Here is a 22,546-nt window from a genome sequence, read left to right as displayed (position 1 = left end):
AGATAATACCAAAATGAAAACAAAACCAAATCCAAATCCAACTCCAAATCAAAACTCAAACAAAATCAAAGCTAATTACAAAACCAAAAAAAAAAATATCAATTAGACACAGAACCAAATCCATAATAACGAGTTACAAGCTATGAGTAGTTTATAATTACATAAATGGATAGAAGTTAAGTTACATCTATGCTCACGTGTAGTCTATATAACTTAAGATAGCTCTATATTTTATCACTTTACACATTGATTGTGTTCACCCTCATTTTTTTCATGAGAAAATTCGCCTATGATAAATTGAGAATGATTGAGAGAGAGAACAAGACTGAAAGAATCTAAGTTATAATGATGATGAAGCGGAAGACTTGTTATCTTCTTTCCTCTCAATAAGAACTCGTCTAGAAGGTGGGCCAAACATGCTTAGTACCACCTACAAACATATAATCATTAGTTTGTACTGTGTTTGGTATGCACTGGAATGGAAGTGAGACTGATGCCAATGTGACAAAATGAATTCTTTTTCATGAGGAAAAAAAATTTATGAGGCAAGAACGATGGAGAAATGGTTATAATAACTTACTGGCAAGAAAATGAGCCCATGTAAGAAACCAAGAAGAACCAATGCCAGATACATTTGGAAGTAGTAAACCTACATACCAAAATCAAATGTTAAGTAAGTAGTAAATAAAGTGGATCATATAATGAGAATATATATATATATATATATATATATATATATATATATATATATATATATATATATATTAGTTGGTGGTCTAACTTTGGGGCATAAATAGTCTATTTTTACTATAAATTCCACAAACAAAAAATTCCATATATTTATGTAGAAATGTTTGAGATCATGATAAACAACTTTTGTAGACATGATATGAATCCATGATAGTCTTGTTTGGTGTGCATTTTACTTTGATTGATTTTGTTCCAATCGAAAAGGTGGAACATGAAGAAAACACTTTACATATCTTGTATGTTACAAAAATGCCCTCCTTCTGAAATCTTATTTACCAATGCAATTTTAAGATTAGAGTAATACCACAAATATTTCGGTCCTTGAGAAGCAGAGGACGATTACTCCTACTAGCTTTGTAATTGTTATTCCACTGCAGAAGAAAGAACAAAAATAATGTTCGGGTTTCATAGTCTTTTTTTATCAAAATATAAAATGCTGAGTTAGCAATATAGGATAAAGTAAGCAGTGAGAAAAAAGAAAAGAAAAAAGAAAAACTGGAAACCTGAAAACTGAAGCACCCATTGTACCCAAAGCCTCCTTTGTCCGCTGATCTCTATCACCGCTACTAACCTGCCAGCAGAGCAAAATAGCAGTGAGAAATGACCTTTCTACCCTTGGAATTATACATAGGCAACAGGAAATTTTAAAGATAAAATTGGGAGAGTATGACTTACCAAGAAAGCATGTGTTATATGTACACAAAACTCGACAGCAATACCCACTGACATCACCAGGTTAACAACAGACACAGCATTCAGTTGGATGTTCAGAATGGCCATCACTCCCTTCACACAATTCAAGAACAAATCATTCCCACAATACATATATATATATATACACATACATATATATAAAATAAGTTTTAACAATGACACTTTGGAATTGTTGAGCTTAGGAACAAAACAAGAATGAAACATACCAACATATCCACAAGAATCATCACCAGCACAAGTACAATGATACTTGAGCTCCATAGGCTGAAATGGAAGAAAGAAAGAGAAAAAACAAATCATCATTAGCTCAAACTTTGGTAGTTTTTTGGCATGATGGAATCAGAGAAGGAATGGAATGGTTCATTATGTAGATCTACTGAAATAATTAAAAATAATGATTTCAAACTTATATCTTTATGAAAAACAAATTAAATATATTTATATAAATAAAATTATAGTCTTTATGTAGGTTTAATTTATTAATGAATTTCATTCCATTTTCTTCTAACTAAATGTGTGGCAGATCATGATTCCTTTTGATCATTCCAATTCATGTAGAATCCAAATCCTTTGATAGATTTCATTGCTTCCAAAAATATTCCACAAAGCACATTGTCCATTCCATCAAACCAAACAGATAAGAAAAATAGAGTATGTCAGTCCTACCATAAGGGGAATGGAACTTACCTACATGTAATAACCAAGCAGACAACAAATACAGCACCTGTAGAATCATGGGGAAGTAATTTATCAGAATTTAGAAGTAATTAAGAAGCCATTTAACTTATAGAAGTGAGAAGAAGACTGGAATTCCTTATATGAAAAATGGCTAACCAATGGCTATTGCAAGACTGATCAATGCTGTCTTCCATATGTCAAGATATTGCTCAAAGAACATGTAAAATACAGAATAAGGAAACACCTCAATCTGCAAAAGGAGGTAATTGTTATATAGTTAAAACTTCATTTTTAAATATATATATAAATAAATACAAACAATTTTATAACAAGGCATTTCATGTTTAACAGTTGTATTACATTTAAGGAATCAGAAACCCTTGAGCTAAATTCTCGTGCAGCCCTCATTGAGTTAACAAAATCAACCTGGATTAAAAACAAAAACTCTGATGAATTAAGGGCATGATATAAAGTAGTTGGTTGTGCTTTAATAGGGCTAAATGTATGAAATACTAACAGAATTTCATTTATTTGTGTAGTATAACATCCCAATTTCATTTCTTTCTATTACTGTAGTTTCATTTTTTCTTATTAGGGCATTGTAGCGGGAGTTTGTGATTGCTTATGTAACGTGCTTATTAGCATATTGCGTTTTGGTAATGCTAATAAGCTAATATGAGGATTTCACAAAATAGCTTCTCTTATTTACTTAAATAAACACTTTTGGAAAACTTGTTCATTTTATCAGCTTATAGTGGTTTGGTAAAGTTAAATTTAATAAGCTAATTTCAGTGTTTGGAAAAGTGATTTCATTTTAACTTCTCACCATTGTGTTTGGTAACACATAAACTAATCCGAAAATCTTTTCTTAAACTGCATTTTGGTACTAGATAAGCTAATAAGCACCTTTACCAAAATACATAAATTGTTTTAATAAGCAATCCCAAACAACCCAATACTTTCACAATCCCTTTTTTCCTATTATGACATTCTATTTTAAAAAATCTACCCAATTATAGCATTAAAAATAGTTTTATATTCAGATGACATCATTATAATTAGCTAGATTTGCTACCTGTTTGTTCAGGGGTGTGTGATATGTACGGAAGGAAGATGTTTGAATAATACCATTCTCGAAACCTGAGGACAAAATGTAAACTATTATTATAGTCATGCTGATGTAAGCATCACTTCAATGATATTAAAATTAGTTGTACACTATTTTAAGTCACTTTCTTATGTGAAAACAGTGCTTCAACAACATGAATGACTTATTCTTTGTGTTTAAATTCATAGTACATTTCAATAACATAATTTTAAAGATACTAAAATTAGTGAACCTGTAAGTTCCACACTATTGGTGTAAGCTCCATGGCCACCTTTTGCACAATCAGCAGAAGGGAGAGAATCAAGAAACCATGGAAGCTTCTCCTTGAATTGTGGTGTAGTTGGACGATCATTTTGGAAATCTGAGTGACGAAAACACTGTAAATCATAAAATAGGTTAAATACAAACAATGTGCTTTTCATGAAATGATTACTATAGCATCTTACTTTCCTTTCTTTCTATTAAAGGTATTCTAGCTACTTAAGAAAATCTACCCGATTATAGCAATATCATCAAATTACAAAGCATTTTTAAATGTTATAATTGGTTATATTTTTCAAAGTACAATGTCCTAATAAAATAATACAAACTAAGTAAAAACTTATATAAGTAGTTACCGTTGTACAGTCCTTGCAAAATCCATTTGTGCTACAAGAACCATCACTAGAAGAACAACAAGGAGGCTGAAAGAAACATCATATGCTTTTAGTACATACACTTCTTTTGACATATTTAGATTCAGCTTAATAATGATTTTATAGAATCTACAGATGACATCAACTGAGATATATGATGATAATTTTGGAAGACAAAGTTGTGTGTTAAAGGAAGCAAGAATATTGGAAGTGGTTAAACCTGATCATCAGGGGGGCAATAACTTCCATTAGTGAACTTTCTGCAGCATCCAAAAGCTTCTGGAGATACCCAAACAAGAAAATCATCAAGCCATGAAGCAGCAGGTTTAGCAATGTAGCTTGATGTAGGTACTAGAGATGCTTTTGATATCTGCAATTAATCAATTTTAACTTCATCACAAGGTACTCGATTAATATCCTGTTACCTTTTAAATTATGGAAATATGGGTACGGAATTAAATAATATAACATTAAAAGTAAAAATTATAGAGAAAAACTAAGAGGAAGTATTAGAATATGGAGTAACTCTAACTTTATGTCATAATTGTATCCTTCTAGGACTTCATATTTGGTGCTTATAATCACTCACCCATATTACAATGCAACACAAAGTAAGTAGAAGTAAATGCTCTAAGATGACAAAGGAATTTCTATTTATGTAATTTTTAATGAAACAAACCTTTTTTGTTATAACTAAATTACTTTTTAATTTTTAGAATAACTGAAAAAGATTACTTTCATTAACTTACTGGGGTTTAATGAGCTTTTATTATGTATAATTTTTTATTTTTGTAAATAAAAGTTCATTGATCATAATTATATATTGTACACAATAGAATTAACAACTCATTCCATTACTCCTTTCATCATAATTCCATTCCATCCAACCAAACAGCTTCCCAAATAATTAACACTTTCATACCTCATTCAAAAGGGAGTTTGCATCACAATGATTGATGGAGCACAACTGATTTGTATGTCTTGATTCTGAACTGAGAAAACAGGAAAACTTAACGTGAAAAAAACAAAAACTTGTAGTCTACATTACAAGTTGAAATGAACTTCATCAAAAGCGTGCATTAAGGAGAAAAAAAATATACCTGTAATTATAGTTTTTCACAACAAAATATAGAGGTGGACCAATTCTGAGATACTCTGAGACATTATTAAAATAACCCTGCAGAAGAAATGATATTTTAAAAACGTTTTAACTGTTGACATATTACCACATGAGTTCAGATTTTTATAAATATTTGTATCAGAAGCTTATCATACCTGAAGATATGAGTCTCGAGGCATAACTATTTGTTGTTCTAAACCAGGTTGAATCCTTGTACATAATGCCTTATAAATAAATTAAGATGAAAAATATTAGAGGGGTGTGAATTGAAAAATTCTTGGGAAACAGATTAAGAATATTCCAATTAAAAAAACTTACAATGCTGGCCAATGATAATGCAGCAAACACAGCAATGACTACAAGTTTGACTACCCATAGACCTAAGATGGGTGCATGAACCTCCTGAAAAGTAGCATAAATTTGAAACAATGTGACCACATAAAGCTATTTCATAAAGAAAACTATTCACACACTGATACTTGCATATAAATAATAGGTAAAATGCAAAAAATAGCAACATATTTTTGTTCATTAGTTTATTAACATTATACTTTAAAAAATATGCCCAGATATGGAAATGTTATCCAAATACAAAGCAATTTTCACTGCTACAATTGGTAGATTTTTCAAACTATAATGCTTTTATAAGAAAGAAGTGAAAGTGAGATGCTATAATAGAAAGAAATGAAAGTAACTGCTCTAATTGATTAGATTTTTCAAAGTATAATGTCCAAGAAGAGAATAAATGAAACTACAATGTTGTAGTTAAGTATAATTTTCAAACTACAATGTTATGACTGTTCACCTTTTTGTTATACTACAATGCCTTTATAAGAAATAACAATGGAAGTACCATGTTGTAATAGAAAGAAATGAAAGTAGGATGCAATAATACACCTATAAATGGAAGTAAGTTTTCTATAATTTAGCCCTAGATTTTAATGGTATGTCACATGCTTCTCTATATCCATAAAATAAACTCATTTCATTTTACCATTTCCTTACCTAAAACTTCTAGCCTCAGTGATCATACCATTGTGCAGATACAAAAAAAGAAAAAAGAAAAAGAAAGAACATTTCATAGATGATGGAGACATGTTATATACCTTCATATACCGAGTAAGTAATCCAGATTTTCTCTGATTATTAACTGAAATAGCAATGATTTCAAAACCCTTTATATTATGCAAAATAAAATATAACTAACGCAGTAAAATTGATAAGGTAGACCTTTCACAGACCTTGATCAGTATCAGAAACTGAGCTTGAAGCTTTAATACAAGGAAAACAATCAATCCTCTGGTCCTCAGCTCTCATAAAATCAAAAACAATCAAAGCTACAAAAGCAGTGACTTGCAGAAGGAAATCCAAGAGAATAGCCAGTGCTGAAATGTAAGTGTGAAGCAATGTTACACAAGTCCATTATAGTATTATCAAGGGTCAAATGCAAGAAATTGCATCATACTTAAATAATTTGTATATTATAACATCCTACTATCATTTCTTTCTATTACAACATTCTACTCTAAATAAAACCCCCCAACTGTAACAATGTGATCCAAATACAAAACAATTTCACTGCTATAAATGGGTAGATTTATCGAAGTAATGTCTCAACGAGAAAAAGAAAAACTGAAATTACAATAATAGTAATAAGAAACTGTAATAGGATGATGCTTTAACTAACAAATAAATGAAAGTATGTTGCCATTTGTCGCATTTAGGTCATTGTCAAGGGTTAAATGCAAGATATAGCAGTGTACTTTCATTGATTTGTTTGTTATAGCATTCTACTTTCATTTTTTCTAATACAACATTGTATTTAAAAAAAAATCCACCATGTTATCAAAATACAAAACAATTTTCACTGTTATAATTGAGTAGATTTTTACTACAATGCTTATAACATAGTAGATTTTTCAGAGTATAATGTCTTAATATAAAGTATAGAAAGGACAATGTGTTAATAGAAAGAAACAAATGTAGGATGCTATAAACAAAGATAAATGAAAGTATGTTGCTATTTCATGTCACATAAGAAACAAAAGTAGGATGCTATAAACAAAAATATGGTGCTATTTCATGTCACATAAACAAAAATCCATGTCTAACCTGCAAACATGGAAAATACGCGACATGCTGGCATAGGAATAAAGCTTCCAACCGCAAATGCTAAAACTTCAGACAGACTGGCGAGAGTTATAGATGGTCCCACTTCTGCAAGTGCATTACTTATTCGGCCTTCCAAAGGCAACTCCACTTGTTGCCTTTTAACTGCATGCACTAGAATGCACATGTTGTCTACTCCAACCTTTCAAAACATATACCAAATTAATAATCTCTTCATCTCATATAAGCCAATCTTACTTTAAGAGAAACATGAAAGAAATAGCAATGTACTTTTAATTATCTCTTTATCATAGCATCTTATTTTCATTTTCTCTATTATAACATTATTATACTTTGAAAGTTCTTCCAATTATGGCAATGAAGATAGCTATAATTGGTATATTTTTGAAAATACAATGTTGTAGTAGATAAATATACAAAAGTAAGTTGCTGTTTCTTGCTTTTGTTCATATAAAAGCAATTGGAGAGAACACATGATACAGAAAAGGATGAAACTTACAGCCAAAACAAGAAAAGGGATGACTTCCATGATGATGAGTGTAGATTTTACTCCAATTGCACTGAAAAAACCAACTGATGCAATAACTGATAGCATGACAAGCATTACTCCAGAAAGCCCAAGCAATACCTAGGGTATAAGAATATTTAAATAATTAAAATTTGAATAGTGATTGTCTTAAAAATATTATTAATTAAAGGCTTTGCTAGATGATGAAAATACCTTGGACGAAATATAAAATGAAGTGAAGCGAGGAGTGTCACCCAATGCCAAAGATATATAAGCAAACATCACAAGGTAACTTATCTGAAAAATAAGCACAAATACAAACCATGTACTTTCACGTGAAGTTAAATCTATCAAACTAAAACACCATCAAACTTTTCCACATGATAGAGAAAGATCAAAAACACACACACACACACACAAGAACACAAAACAAGCTCTTACCAAAATTGTTATAGCATCTGCAGTACTTTCTCTTTTCAATTCTTCTTCAATAGAGCTTTCAGAAGAATAGGATAATGTCAAATTCTTAGATGCCACCATTGGCAGGAGCTCATCCTGATATGTATTAAGAGTAGAAAATTAAGTGAAATGTCATAAAAAATATCCATTTCAGCTGAAAAGAAAAGAGAAAAAAGGAAAAAAGACAAACCTCCACTAATTTAATGAAGGCTTTCTCCCATGCAATTGCCCTTTTAGTTTCATTGCTTTCTTTATCGATCACGTTGTTCACAGGATAAGTTATGATGAATGCAGAAGCCTGTCTTTTAATCATTGTTGTAGGGTCACTATAAAACATAAATAAAGTTGCGATAAAAAAATAATATATCATGGAATTACCTCAGAGTAATTGCTACCAGAGAAACCTCCTAATGCTGTGCTTGGTTCTAGTGGGCCTTTGAATGCACTCATGCAGTTCTCATCAGAAGTGTAATGCTAACATAAATCATCCAAACAACCAATTTCAGATTGCTTTAATTTTCATGATAGATAAAGACATGTTACAAGAGTAGGATTTATAAAATACCAATATAGAAATAAAATATGCAACCATGCATAAATAACATTGTTGGGATTAGTTGGTTAACATGAAACAAGGATTTTTTCCAAACCAATATATATACCTGAAAGCAGTATTCAGCATGTTCAATACCCCCATAATTCTCAAAGTTTTTAGGATCCATTTTGTAATACTGCAACATAAAAAACAAAAAAGAAATCATTAGAAAGTACACAACATATGCTACAATTGTGTACACTCTAAATGAAGAAACACTTTAGCTTGTAATTCATTATATATATTATGAAAGCTTCCATAGATATTTACTACAGTAAAAGAGAATTAATTACCTGAAGAATACTTTGTGTAGCACAAGCCTCACCCAGAGGTTTCATGCATATGTCTGTCAAAGAAACCAATGATCCAGTATAATTTGCTCGAATTCCATCTACCTATTAAAATATTTCAACTTATACATTTCTCAACACAATAACCAAAAATATCATGGCATTGATAATTAGGAAGTAAAATCAAATAGTACCTTATCTTGTATTGCAAAAAGCAACTTAATATTTTCCTCTGTCACAATACTCGGTGGTTTCTCATGTGTAGCCAAAGGTTTAGTCGCCAATAAGAGCTGCATATAATGGTTGGATGCATTATGACAAAATGTAAATAAATAAATAATTTTTTTTGAATATGTGAAATATCGAGAAAAACTATTTATGCTGATATATACTCACCTGCTCGATTCTATAGAAAGGAGCGAGGTGGCTATCAAAGTATTGTTTCTCTTCTGCAGCTCTACTCCCATGGCCTACCCAAAGCTGCAATAATAATAGTACAAAGATAATAAGTCCCTGTTTTTTTTAACTTAATCTGCTTAATGAATATAGGAGTACATATATTCTTTTTGACTTTATGGGTTAAGAAGGTCTGTATATGTTAAGTCAAGAAACCTAGCGATTGATACAGGACTAAAATGCTCTGAACAGAGTAAACTACAGAAATAGTCCATGTAGTTATGTAAAAACTACGGATTTGGTCCTCATCCTTAATTTCAACCTTTTTTGTCTATGAAAGCAAAGTATTGTAACCCTTAATTTCAACCAAAAAATGACTATTTTGTCTTTATACGATTTTTTAAGAAAGTTATTAGTTATAATTTTGATGTAGCAATAGGAAAACTGGTCATGCAAAGTTTCCTGTTGCTATATTACAACTATAAATAAGAAACAAATAATTAAAAAAAAAAAAAAAAAAACAATAACGGAAAAGTAGTCATTTTAGGTTGGCTACAGACAAAAGGGTTACGCTACTTACTTTCAGGGACAAAAAAGGTGTAAAATTATAGATGAGTACTTAACCTGTAAATTTGGCATAACAACAGGGACAATTTATGTAATTTAGTCATCTTTGTATAAAACGCTACTTGTCATTAATACAAAAATAAACCATGAACAGAGTTGAGATATAAAGTAAATTAGAAAACTCAAGTAAAAAATAATTAGTTGTAGTTCATACTTTCTCAGGGCGTGTCTCTACTTGAAAACGGATTAAGCCTAAACCAAGAAGAAGAACAACAGCTAATGAAGAACACAAGACAATAACCGGATTTCTAGCAACCCACGCTCCATATAACCTGTAAAATAATGTCTCTGTCAAGATCTAATGGTTTTATTTTAGAATTATTAACAAAAAACACAAAAATTAGGAATGTCATATCACAAAATGATAACCCATTTCACAAAATAGAATCATCCAATGTTTTTTTCGAATTTTTTTAGTGGTCCCACATCATATCTCACAAAAAAAAAAAAAAAAAGAAAAAAAAGAAAAAGAAAAACGTAACACTTTTTTTATACTTCACGAAAAAGAATCATCCAATGAGATTGTTTTTTAGTGGTCTCCACATCATTTTCTGTGAAGCAAACATGCACTACTATTTTTATGAGATAATAACCACCTATTTTGTAAAAAACAGTGTGATTGTTTTTTTAGTAATCACATCATATTTCGTGGCAGAAAAAAAAACGGACAATACTTCTTTTATGTGAGAAAATGACCTCTTATCTCCCTAAAATGTTATTTAAGAGGTCCGGGGTCCCACATCATATTTTCGCAAACTTAGAATCTTTTTCACAAAAATGATGTCATTTTCACGAAAAAAAAAAATGATGTCATTTTTGCGAAAGAAATGATGTCCTTTTTCCCTAAAAAAAGTTGCACTTTTTAAAAAAAAAAATCTGGTGGGGACTAAGTAATTACGTGAAATAGGTAGTCGTTTTTTGTGATAAATGTTGATAAGATGAACATTAGGTGTTATATTTTTAACTATTTTGGTCTTTTTTGTTATTAACTCTTTATATGTGTAGCTATTAGCATTGACTAATTGACTTTATGAGTTATGACCTGAAAGTTTTTGCCATGTATCCTTGAACAACTGAAAGCTGAACCCCACTTGCTATTTGAGGGTTATCCTCAGGCATCTAAGATTAACATAATCGATAAGATGATAGTTATTGAAAAAATAAAAAATTTCAAAACATTTTTCTACATGTTATACATTTATTCTATAAAGGGACAGTATTAAACAAATATGAAATTATAATACCTGCATGGGGATATTCTTGTCTTTTTTCCCATGGACATGCTGTACTTGATCACCACCATTTGTCACATTCACTAATGGTCTAGTTCTCAAAGATGTTTTCCTTGCTCCTCTTTTATAAAACAAACCCCATGCAAGAAACAAAGAGGCCAAAATAATATACACTATTGCTAATGAAACTTCAACGCATCTTGCCTACAAGAAAATTTAAGAATCACTAAATAAATATCACAATATGTGAGCAAAAGTTAACGTTTATAGATTGGTAATAAATTTACCTTAAGAGAGCCAATTTTAACTGAGCAAGAACCCTTGTTGTGAGGTGATGAAAGGGTAGAACTTGAACAAACAGGAGATGAAGGACAATCACCACAAGAACAGCCTAATGACGTGTCACCACATGAATAAGTAGTCACATTCATAGGCTTCATTCCTGTTGCCACGTCAGCATCTGGACGAAAGTTTATTCCATAGGGTGAACCTGGTACCTGAAGGTCTGCTTTTCGACCAATGAAAGCAAACCACTCTGCCAAAAAAAAAAAAAACAGAACATTTAATTTTAAAAAAGAAAAATGTAGGATTTGATTCGAAATAAATATATATCTCTTTTAAGAGTAAATTACACAAATGGTCCCTATGGTTTTGGATAATTTGCATGTTTGGTCCCTAACTTATTTTTTTAACTCGGAAGGTCCCTACAGTTTGCTTTTGTTGCGCACTTGGTCCCTGTTTTACCTAAAAAGACTATTTTGCGCTTCATTTTTTAATTTATTTAAATAAACACACCCCAACCCCACTTCCACCTCACCTTACCTTACCTTGCCTACCCCATCTTATTTAAAAAATCAATGGCAAAATAGTGTTTTTAGGTAAAACAGGGACCAAACGCACAACAAAAACAAATTGTAGGGACCTTGAGTTAAAAAAATAAGTTAGGGATGAAACGTGCAATTACCCCAAACCATAAGGACCATTCGTGTAATTCACTCCTTTTAATAATATTGTAGTAAACTGTACCTTTGAAATTCTTAGCACTAGCACCAACAAACTCAATAGCCCGAGAATTCATGGTGCCAAACTTTACATCCTTGCAGGAATCAAATAAACCCTCTCCGAAAGTGTCAGTTATATAGTAGTCAATACCACCCACAGTCATATTGTTCTTTATCTGAAATCAAAATAATAAAAAAAAAAAATCAATATTTCATTGACAAATGTGAAATATAAAATATGCAATATGCACTGCATCGGGTCAACTAAGACCAATGGGAAAATGAAATCTCCAAAATTACACCCACACTCTCCAAAGCTTTAACAAACACTTTTCTACGATATAAAACAAAAGAAGAAAAGAAAAGAATCAAACACTTAAAAGTGTATTTGATTGGAGAGTCCATTTATTGGGATGGAGCCCACTCCCCCTTTTCTCTTGTCATCAAACATGGGAAAAACACTTCTTTTATTTTAGTCAAATCTCAACATTTCCCTCCATCTATCTGATAAATCTTAAGAACTAAAAATAGCTACTCATTGGTCAAGAATATAAACATAGTCTGACCTTGGAAATTGAAGTCACATTGATGAATTGACTTTGATGTGGAGAGCATGTAAGCTCACAAAATAGATTCAAAAAGTTTCTTAAGCATGCAGGACATCCAACTAGAAAAGGTATTGCCTGCAAGAAAAGACAACATAAGTTTGACCATTTGGTTAAGTCAACTATAAAAGGTGCATAACATTAAACTATACATGGTGAATTTTTTTTTTTTTTTGGTTTATAATTTATAAAAGAAGGAAAACATGTTACTTGTTGGACTTGTGTACGCAATGTATCGAATTGAGCTTCTGTACAACAAATGTTTCCAGAAATTGTTGGACATAAACTTTGGATCTTAGCTGATAATAAATCATCTGGCTGAAAAGAGGCAAACAACATTTAGGTAGTGTAATGTATTGAATTACCCTTTCCGGAAAAAAGCTAGTACCTTTACAGATGGAGAACCGAAAGGGCAATTAAGTACTTTCCCATCGCTACGTGCTCCACATATATCGTACATTGCACAATATTCTTCACCATGTTTTTCACTAGATCAACACATTAATTTCTTCTCATCAATAAAATTAAAAAGGCAATAACCAATAGTGAGAACAAAAATGTAAGTCACATATTCAAATATGCCAAAAAGATACTCAAATGAGCTAATTAAAGTATTGCATAATTAAAGAAAAGTTCACCTCTGTGTGGCAAGTATCCGTGTATTATACCTTTCTGCATTACATATACATACAAACAAAAAGAACTGCAAAAATATATTCACAAGTAAATTAGTCATCAAAATATTTTAAACTGATAGACTAATTTAAAATACAAAGAATATATTTGCTAGTCAATAGTCATGCCACTTGTTTAAATAGGTTTAGTCTTTCATTTTCCATTCCATTTATTGTGGTTTGCTTTTTAGTTGTAGAAAGTACATAGGCCAACTTTTTTATTATTATTTACGAGAGTGTTGTGTAGTAATTACATCGTAATCAAAACAAGATATTTTCTTCCATCAGAAATGAAAATAGTAACATATAGTTATAAAAAAGGTATAATGAAACAATACCTTTTTCCATGCATCTTTATTTTGGTAGATATAGGTGAAAAAAAAAAGATATATACACCAATGACATTTTGTATGGAAAATCTTATTCAACAATGTCCACATAATATTCAAATACATAGAGGGGGACCTGAATAATAAATAAATTTTTTTACCATCCATAACATTGCCTATACTTACCATATTTATTAAAGTATGAGATGTATATCATGCATATATTATAATGTATGTTTCTTTGTGATGAGTACATTGAGTGCATTTATTTATTCAGAAAAAAAAAATAAATGGTAAACATTCTCTAAATAATAGATGAAGTGATCTGTAAGTAACAAGACCTCAAGGAACAGAGATACTAGCTACTCAATAATTGATGGAGTGATCTGTTAGTACACCATATGAAGTGACATAAATTATTTTTTTTTATTTTAAATAATGATAAATATCTTTTGGGGCCTATTTTTTTTTTTTTTTTTTGAACAGCTGTTTGGACAGAATGGATTAATCGGTTAAGCCAAAAATTCATGGCTTAATGCCCTTTACATTTTAACCATTTTTTCTTCCCAGTTCCACTCATCTTAAAATTAATAATTATTTTGTTTTTGGAATGTATGGGTAAAATGGTAATTTAGTCTCATTAACTATATAGCACTTTACACGCTTTCATCAACTTTGCCTGCCCAGAACTTAATGATGAAAAAAAAAAAAAAAAAAAAAACTCAGAGTTTCACCAGTTAGTATTAACAAATTCAAGCAAGATTTCTTTTCTTGAAAAAATAGTTAAATACTAATCAGAGTTATTAATGCAACATTGCTTTATAAAAGCTAAAGAATAATGCACTCGTGCTTCACACACACATGGGAGAAGAATGTCAACAATTCAACAATTTAGTCTCAAGTTCCAGAAATTTTGTGACCACAATAACTTTTTTTTTTTGAAATAAAAAAAGCATATGGTAGAAAAATGTCGATTATCTTGTAAATCAATTCGTATAAAAAAATTGAACTGGATATATACGCATCTTTTATTTTTCTGTATTATCTTTTTCAGTGTAACCAAATTACCCTAAATCAGGGATATCAAATCAAAATTGCATGAACGACCTACCTATTTTTTCTGAAGGAGAAAAAAAAAAAAAAAAAAAAAAGAACAGAGCTAATTAACATTTTTTTTTTTCAAAATTACTTTTTCCTTGTAATATTCAGTGCTAGATTAACCAAATTAAATAAGTTAATTTCATCGCAGAAAAGTTGCAGTATTGGGTAAATTTAGTCTCTGAAAAGTGAACTAACTTTACTAATTACCTTTCTAAGACTATATAGACTATTTTTAGATTCTAGGTTGATAATTAATTAATGTCTTTCAATTATTCGTATTTGTGCTTTTTCCTTCAAATTGAATTGAATTCTCTAAAAATAGTAGAAATACGGTTCTTCTGAAAACAGAGATGAAAATTAATAAATGATCACGCTTCAAAAAACACGAAAATGTTCTGTTTTTTTCTCAAATATTAAATAAATCGGTTTTAATCAATCAATCAAATTAATTAAAAACAATTGTTATAGTTCCATTTAATACAACAGCTAGCGCTTACGAAATGATACGACAACGACAAAACATCTCTCCAAAAAAATTCATAATCTAATAAAAAACTAAAAACAGATTGAAGTAGATACCACATTCGTTGTATTGATCATTAGTATAAAAAAGAAAGAAGCACACGCATGCAGATAAAATTTCAGTAAAAGAGAGCATGCCTGAAAACAAGCAACCGCCGTGGAAAGTCGCCGTGGGAGCGTCATCATTACGGTGATACCACCGCTGTCGTTGCATAAACCGCCGATCAGAGGCCGTAAAATAGCTCCGGCGACCGGAGGCGTTGGGCCTTGGGAGTTGGTGACAGAGAGAAGAGAAAGAGAATTTAAAGAATTTATAGCACTGAAATTTAACCAAAGAGTCGCAGACTCAAGTTGAATTAAAAAAAGAAGCTTTCTAATTTGTAATTAATGGATGGATAGTGTAGTGGCCGTTTTCGAGACTGAGGGTATTTATGTCATTTTACAGGAAGTCGATCTTTTGTGGGATTATGAATTTACAGAACTCTCCTTGCTTTCGGTTGATTTGTCGACTACGATTGACGCGTATGTTACTTGAATCCTTGTGACCAAATATTGTCGTTTTACCCATCAAACAAATTAACATAAATGACCAAAACAAAAACGTATTATATTTTTATACGAATAATACCTATTCTATTTTTCATTTGTATTGGTAATATATTTATATTTTTATATATTCAATAGCAATGTTTTTATAATTTACTAATCCGTAATAGCAATATCTAATATTGAGTTTGTAGACTATTTACTTTATTTTTACTTCTAATAGCAATATATTATTTTACTAGGTGTAACTTATAGGGATAATGACTTGAAAGGGTAACGAACTTTCGATATTTGTCACATTTAGTCATTAAACTTTTTTTCGTTATCTATTTGCCATTGAACTATTGAAACTGTTCACATTTTACCCTTATGACCGGCTGTTGCCGGTCATAAGGGTAAAATGTAAACAGTTTCAATAGTTCAATGGCAAATAGATAAAAAAAAAAGTTTATGAACAAAATCGAAAGTTCGTTTCCCTCTATAAAGTTCAATGACTAAATGTGAACAAACTTCCTCTTGTATTATGTTTTAGCAAATTATTTATTTTTGTTAAATTGTAGCAACATTTGTTGATGAAGAAATCTATGAAAAAAAAAAAAACAAAACCCTGAAAATATATTTAAAAAAAACAAAACCGAAATAAAAAACCAATGGTTTGACGTTTTCCAAAATAAAAAATCAAAATTTCCAATCTGATTTTGGTTTTACAAAAAAAATGAACCATTCTCACTAATGTGAATTATGACCATTGGTTTGACATGCGAAATTTGTGACATACTATGAATATGTAGTTACAACATCGTCTGAACTCGTAATTCATAGTAAGGGGTTAGAGTATCATCGCATGAATACGTAGTTACAACATCGCTTGAACTCGTAATTCATCACCTACAGGTTATGGGTCTGTTGGTGTTTCCACTGGGTTGTCTAGAATGGTACGTGGTCGCCATCTATACTCTGGTAGATGACTACATCGCCACATTGCTGGTTAAGGTTATGGTATCTTCTTTCATCCTACATCACATATTCATCATCATCTATTTACCGAATTATCATCACCTTTCTATCATCACCTATCTCTCATCATTTTATTTCATCACACACCAACTATTTCATCTACCTATGTTTCATTCGCAACATATTTGTAGATATAAAATAAATATACGGTTTAAATCTTTTAAAACATGTATAAAGTAGTTCATCCAGCATAGACAACAAGTATTCAAATAATATGCACACGTAGCACGTAATTTATATAAAATACTTCATATCTATGTGTAAGATGAAATTAACTATATATACCATAAAAATCCAATAAATGCTTCCTAACTTCGAACCCCAAGGTTTACTCTACTAAAACTTAATATTCTCGGCTCTCTAGACCTAGAAGGGTCCAGATGTATCACACCAAAAAGCTCAAGATAGCTTTTCCTCTCACTCTACACACTCAAGCTTGCTAGGGTTCTTACTTATGGGAAAGGTAGTCGCAATTGAAGGCTATAAGTGCCTTTAAATATGGCTTGGGGCCAAAGATTTAGGGTTTCTGCCAACAGCGCGGACTCGTCGAGTCGCCTCACCGACTCGTCGAGTCCATTCATTAATCCGAGTCATCAGTCGCGACCTTACTCGACGAGTTGAGGCGTCAACTCGTCGAGTCTCTCTTCTTAACTCAAAAGAAAAATACTTAAATTATGATACCTGGAAATCCGGATGTTACATTTTGTTTTTTTATTTTCCTACATTTCTTCATCAACAAATGTTGCTACAATTAAACAAAAATAAATAATTTTGCTAAAACATAATACAATAGGAAGTTTGTTCACATTTAGTCATTGAACTTTTTAGACGGAAACGAACTTTCGATTTTGTTCACATTTAGTCACTAAGCTTTTTTTCATTATCTATTTGTCACTAAACTATTGAAACTGTTCACATTTTACCCTTATGATCGGTAACAGCCGGTCATAAGGGTAAAATGTGAACAGTTTCAATAGTTCAATGGCAAATAGATAACGAAAAAAAGTTTAGTGACTAAATGTGACAAAAGTCAAAAGTTCGTTACCCTTTCAAGTCATTATCCCTAACTTATATGTATTATATGAGTTCATTTAAAATAAAAAATTAAATATGAAGTTTCTAGAGCTGTTTGAAGAAAAAAAAAGAAATAATTGAACTATTAAAATTAAAGTGTTTTTTCTATTTAAATTTAAATAAATAAATAAAAGAAACTAATGAGGCTTTAATTTATAAATTTAAAAATTAAAAGGAATGTAAATTAATAAAATTGATATGTATTATCAAAAAAATGTATTTATTATTATATTTATAACAATTATTATATTTAAATATTACGTGAAATTTAATAAAATAGAAAAAATTATAAAGTTTACCTGAAGTTTTTTATCAGTTAGTCGCTTGACAAAAGAACATAATTGTGTTGTAAGTTTCTTTCCTGACTTTTTGTGTGGCACGGGGACTAGAAACGAAGAAGTTGATTGGTGTGGGTAAGTGTAAGGAGGGTCTCTATCGAATGGATTTTGTTGCAAAGAAAAGAGAAGCTATGTCGGTCACACCTGATGTGGAGATTCTGCACAAAAGACTTGGACATGCTTTAGAATCCAAGCTTCATCGAGTTGAGTTTTTGAAGAATTTTATATTTGTTTTAAAAAATAAGAATTGTGATTCATGTGTAAAGGTTAAGCATACAATGCTTTCCTTTCCTAGTTCTTATATTAAAACTATTGAGTGCTTTGATTTATTGCATTGTGATATATGGGGCAACTGTCGTACCACATCTCTCACTGGTGCACGTTATTTTTTGACAATAGTAGATGATTTTAGTAGAAGTGTATGGGTCTATCTTATCAAACATAAACATGAAGCAACTAATTGTCTCATAAACTTTTGTACCACGGAACTCAATTTAGGAAAAGAGTTAAAAGAATTAGAAGTGATAATGGGGGAGAATTTACTTCTAGTTTCGTAAGTGAGTATTATGCTTCTGAAGGTATTATTTTAAAGACCAGTTGTGCTTACACACCCCAACAAAACGATATTGTCGAAAGGAAACGCCACCACACTACTAGAAAAACAGCCTTTTACAATGCTCATTGCGCGTCGTAAAAGGCTCAGACGACGCGCAAATGCGCGTCAAGGAAGGCCCTGTCATAAAGAGAGACGACGCGCATTTACGACGCTCATTTACGATGTGCAATTACGACGCGCGTTTACGACACACAATGCGTATCAAGGAAGGCCTTGTCATAAAGGAAGACGACACACATTCGCGTGTCGTAACCTTACGACGCGCGTGTTAATGACATGCAATGCGTATCAAGAAAGCCCCTGTCAAGAAAGGCCATGTCATAAATGAAGATGACACACATTTTTGCGTATCATAATTGTAAACGTTTAAAAAAAATATTATTTATAGATTTACTTATTTTCAAATTAAATTTGTATTTAATGTTTCATAATAGAAAATAAAATATCATATACAAAAAATAGAATCCATTGCATAAATTTAATGTCATACAATTCTATTTCTTACAATATATAAATTTGCATCTAATCTACTATGTACATCAAATTCCAACTAAGTAAAGTTGCATCTTGCCTTTCATAATTCTTTAAGACTAATGCTCCAAACAACTGATTATATGAATAAGCAGTTGTACATTGGCCCATCTCACTCAATAATGACTTAGCCAAATTCAACTCCAAGTCTTTACTGCATCTTGCTGATAATGCTGCAAGATTTAAATGAGGTGGCTTCATATTCCTTTCTTCCATCAACTTTACCTGATGTACAAAATACACAGAAACAAAAAAAAAACATTGTAGAGGAAGGGGTAATTTGGGAAAATATGAGGGGTATAATATAATAAGAATGCAAATACTAAAGTAAACTGTAAAACTAATAAAGCCCTGATTTTCTGATTATTAGATAATATGGAATTCTGCTGTAAAGAATGAAAAAGAAAAAAGAAAGATAAAAAAGTAAAAACATTAATTAAAATAAATAAATAAATAAAAGAGATTCTCATATGAGTGTCTTACTTTGGATCCAACACCAGTTTTTGAACTTCCTTAATTGATGAACTTGCTGCATAAAGTGAAATCTTTCCAACCTATAATCATTCAAAATTACAATTAAAAAAAGGTAAATAGTGAAATCACAAGGGTATAATGGGAAAAAAGATGTTTTCCCTCTAAAATTTGAAGCTTTGCATCATGGTAATTAGCAAGTTCACGAATCTCTGCACCTAATCATACAGCTTCTGCTAGACTTTCAGGGAAGAAGAAATCAAGCCCTAACTCAACCGTTGACTGCAAAAAGCCAACACGACTCAATTATCAATTTTTATAATTTTATTTGTTAAAAAAAACAGTTTTTATATTTTAGTATTTGTCTGAGAAAAGGACTCTCAACTCACCTGAAGATTCCTCATTTGAAAAGGACATCCAGCTGGGATAAATACAACAACTCCTAAATGTTGATCAAATGACCATGCCTCTACACCTGATAAATAAATAAATAAACTCACATAAATTTCTACAATTAAATCTTTCATATCAATAAGTTCTTTTTTAATTGCTTCTTTTGCCCGATATACCCCTGCGTAAACATACCCCATTCCTGGTCTCTTTTCCCACTAACAATTCTCAAAAGCCTCAACAAAGGATCTGTTAAATGAGTGATCACTGTACGCATTGACCAAAAAGATGGGTTGCTTATATAATCCAATGTAGTGTACCCCTCTTCTTTCTTGGAACATGAAAAATCCATCCATTCCTCTGAGGTTACCATGGATTGGAGGTTGTGCTTCACACTTACCATTCTTTTCAATGTGGAGAAATCTGTGGATGCACGTGTGGGACCCACTACAACGATGTCCAATCCAAAAGTGTACCTTCTCATCATATTCAATACAAAGCTATGATTGTTTATGAATCGTGATATTGATCTACCTTGTTCAAGAATCGTACTTATCCATTCAAGTTCTCTGAAATCATCTAACATCAAATCCACACAATGAGTCACACATGGAGTCCAGAAAATGGTGGGGAAATTATTGGTGATTCGTTTCCCTACTTCAATATAACGTTCTTCATTGTTAGTAACAATATGGAGAACATTTCTTACTCCAACTTCTTCAATGATTTCTTTAAATAAACCATATAAAGCGTCTATGGAGCCTATAATGTTGATCACATCAATAGACCCCAAAAACATTAGCCCTTCGGGACAATAAACTGAGAAATTCAGAAACATTTTACCATTTTCTGAAGTCAATTCATCGACTAAAACATAACAACCACTCTTGCCCCAAGTCCCCATGCATTGATCAACTTATGTTCTAACTTCTTGAACTGTATTCTTTAAAATCCAGCTACGAAGATCATGATATGAAGGCCCCACAAATCCTGACCCTTGTGAAGCAATTGCATAAATCATGGGCTGGAAATATATGGAGTTCACAGCATCTAAAGGTACACCAACGTCAAATAAAAACCTCCCAATTGCTAAACTAACTTGATGGTTAACCTTTTTGAATCATCATACACGGTATCAATAAGAGCAATAGCATTCGAACCTTTTCTCACTCTACATCCTTTTTTTCTTCTACCTCCACCTCTTTTACTACTTACAGTACCTTCTTCTTCTTGAGTTACTAATAAACTAGGATTGGGCTCAATAGCTTCTGCAACAGGAAGCATTACAGCTTCAACGTTCAAAGCAGATTGATTACCAAAAGAATCAGTCACCCCAGAATTGAAATTAGTGATTTCTTCAGCCAATTTCTGTTTCTTTCTCTTCTTCACTACAACACCATTTAAGCTCTCTTGCATCAACAGACGAACATCAGGCTATACTCTTAAACAACTGGATGCGTTACCTTTTTGGCCTGCGAGGTGTTCTTTAATCCTGTGAATTCCACCGCCCTTCAACATTTTTCCGCAATATATACACTTGAGTTGAACCATATAAAAACACTTTAAATGTTGTAAAATAATTTTTATCAGCTCCATACAATGAATGATAGAATATCTAATAATATTATTACAAGCTAAGCCAATATGCAGGGCCTTTATGTATTATCACAAGATCAATATATAATACAGAGGGTGAGGGGAGTTAGAAACTTCAAAATCTAAATAAAAAAAAGTCAGCACAAATCTACCGTCTAAAATTTTAACATAAAACAAGTCAACACAAATGTAGTTGTTAAAATTATAAGAAGTTAACACGACTCTACCTGTTAGAAGTAAGTTTAAGGGATTTAAATCTATAAGTCAACAATAGTGCTAGAAATTAATCTATAGGGTTAGGGTCTTTGATAAATATAAGAAGTCAACATTCATGAAAAGTCAACAAAAGCCTACCTATTTGTGAGTCTACCACAAGTACTTCAAACAATCTCCTCTTTCACAAAGTTTAGGGTTTGAAGGGGTGGGTAAAATGGTCATTTTACAAGGATGAGAGGGTTAGGTTAAGAAACAGTGATTTCGGGACAAAAATCTT

The 22,546-nt window shown here is 31.3% G+C and overlaps 1 protein-coding gene and 1 pseudogene across 1 annotated transcript; both read right to left on the bottom strand.

The window, feature by feature from the left end:
• Positions 1-80: 80 nt before the first annotated feature.
• On the bottom strand, positions 81-15,834 carry LOC145030614 (Patched family protein). Its single transcript, XM_078978988.1, has 39 exons — positions 15,613-15,834; positions 13,487-13,551; positions 13,237-13,336; positions 13,059-13,166; positions 12,810-12,926; positions 12,269-12,419; positions 11,530-11,777; positions 11,255-11,446; positions 11,053-11,129; positions 10,165-10,282; positions 9,384-9,467; positions 9,182-9,277; positions 8,991-9,092; positions 8,765-8,833; positions 8,481-8,576; positions 8,293-8,400; positions 8,085-8,198; positions 7,857-7,940; positions 7,635-7,763; positions 7,118-7,316; positions 6,247-6,390; positions 6,112-6,155; positions 5,324-5,407; positions 5,161-5,229; positions 4,986-5,062; positions 4,808-4,877; positions 4,106-4,255; positions 3,868-3,933; positions 3,483-3,627; positions 3,218-3,282; positions 2,503-2,568; positions 2,299-2,392; positions 2,152-2,188; positions 1,671-1,728; positions 1,426-1,536; positions 1,254-1,321; positions 1,055-1,121; positions 581-649; positions 81-430 (listed from the first exon to the last, which is right to left on the bottom strand). Exons 1-39 carry the CDS (start codon positions 15,658-15,660, stop codon positions 341-343), a joined length of 3,879 nt encoding a protein of 1,292 aa, XP_078835114.1. The 5' UTR covers positions 15,661-15,834; the 3' UTR covers positions 81-340.
• Positions 15,835-20,289: 4,455 nt separating this feature from the next.
• On the bottom strand, positions 20,290-22,111 carry LOC145029482 (uncharacterized; annotated as a pseudogene).
• Positions 22,112-22,546: the final 435 nt, after the last annotated feature.

Source organism: Lactuca saligna, chromosome 2 (assembly GCF_052625555.1).
Source record: "Lactuca saligna cultivar CGN05327 chromosome 2, ASM5262555v1, whole genome shotgun sequence".
NCBI lineage: Eukaryota > Viridiplantae > Streptophyta > Magnoliopsida > Asterales > Asteraceae > Lactuca > Lactuca saligna.
Note: the sequence above shows the minus strand (reverse complement) of the source record. Positions and strands in the feature narration are given on the sequence as shown.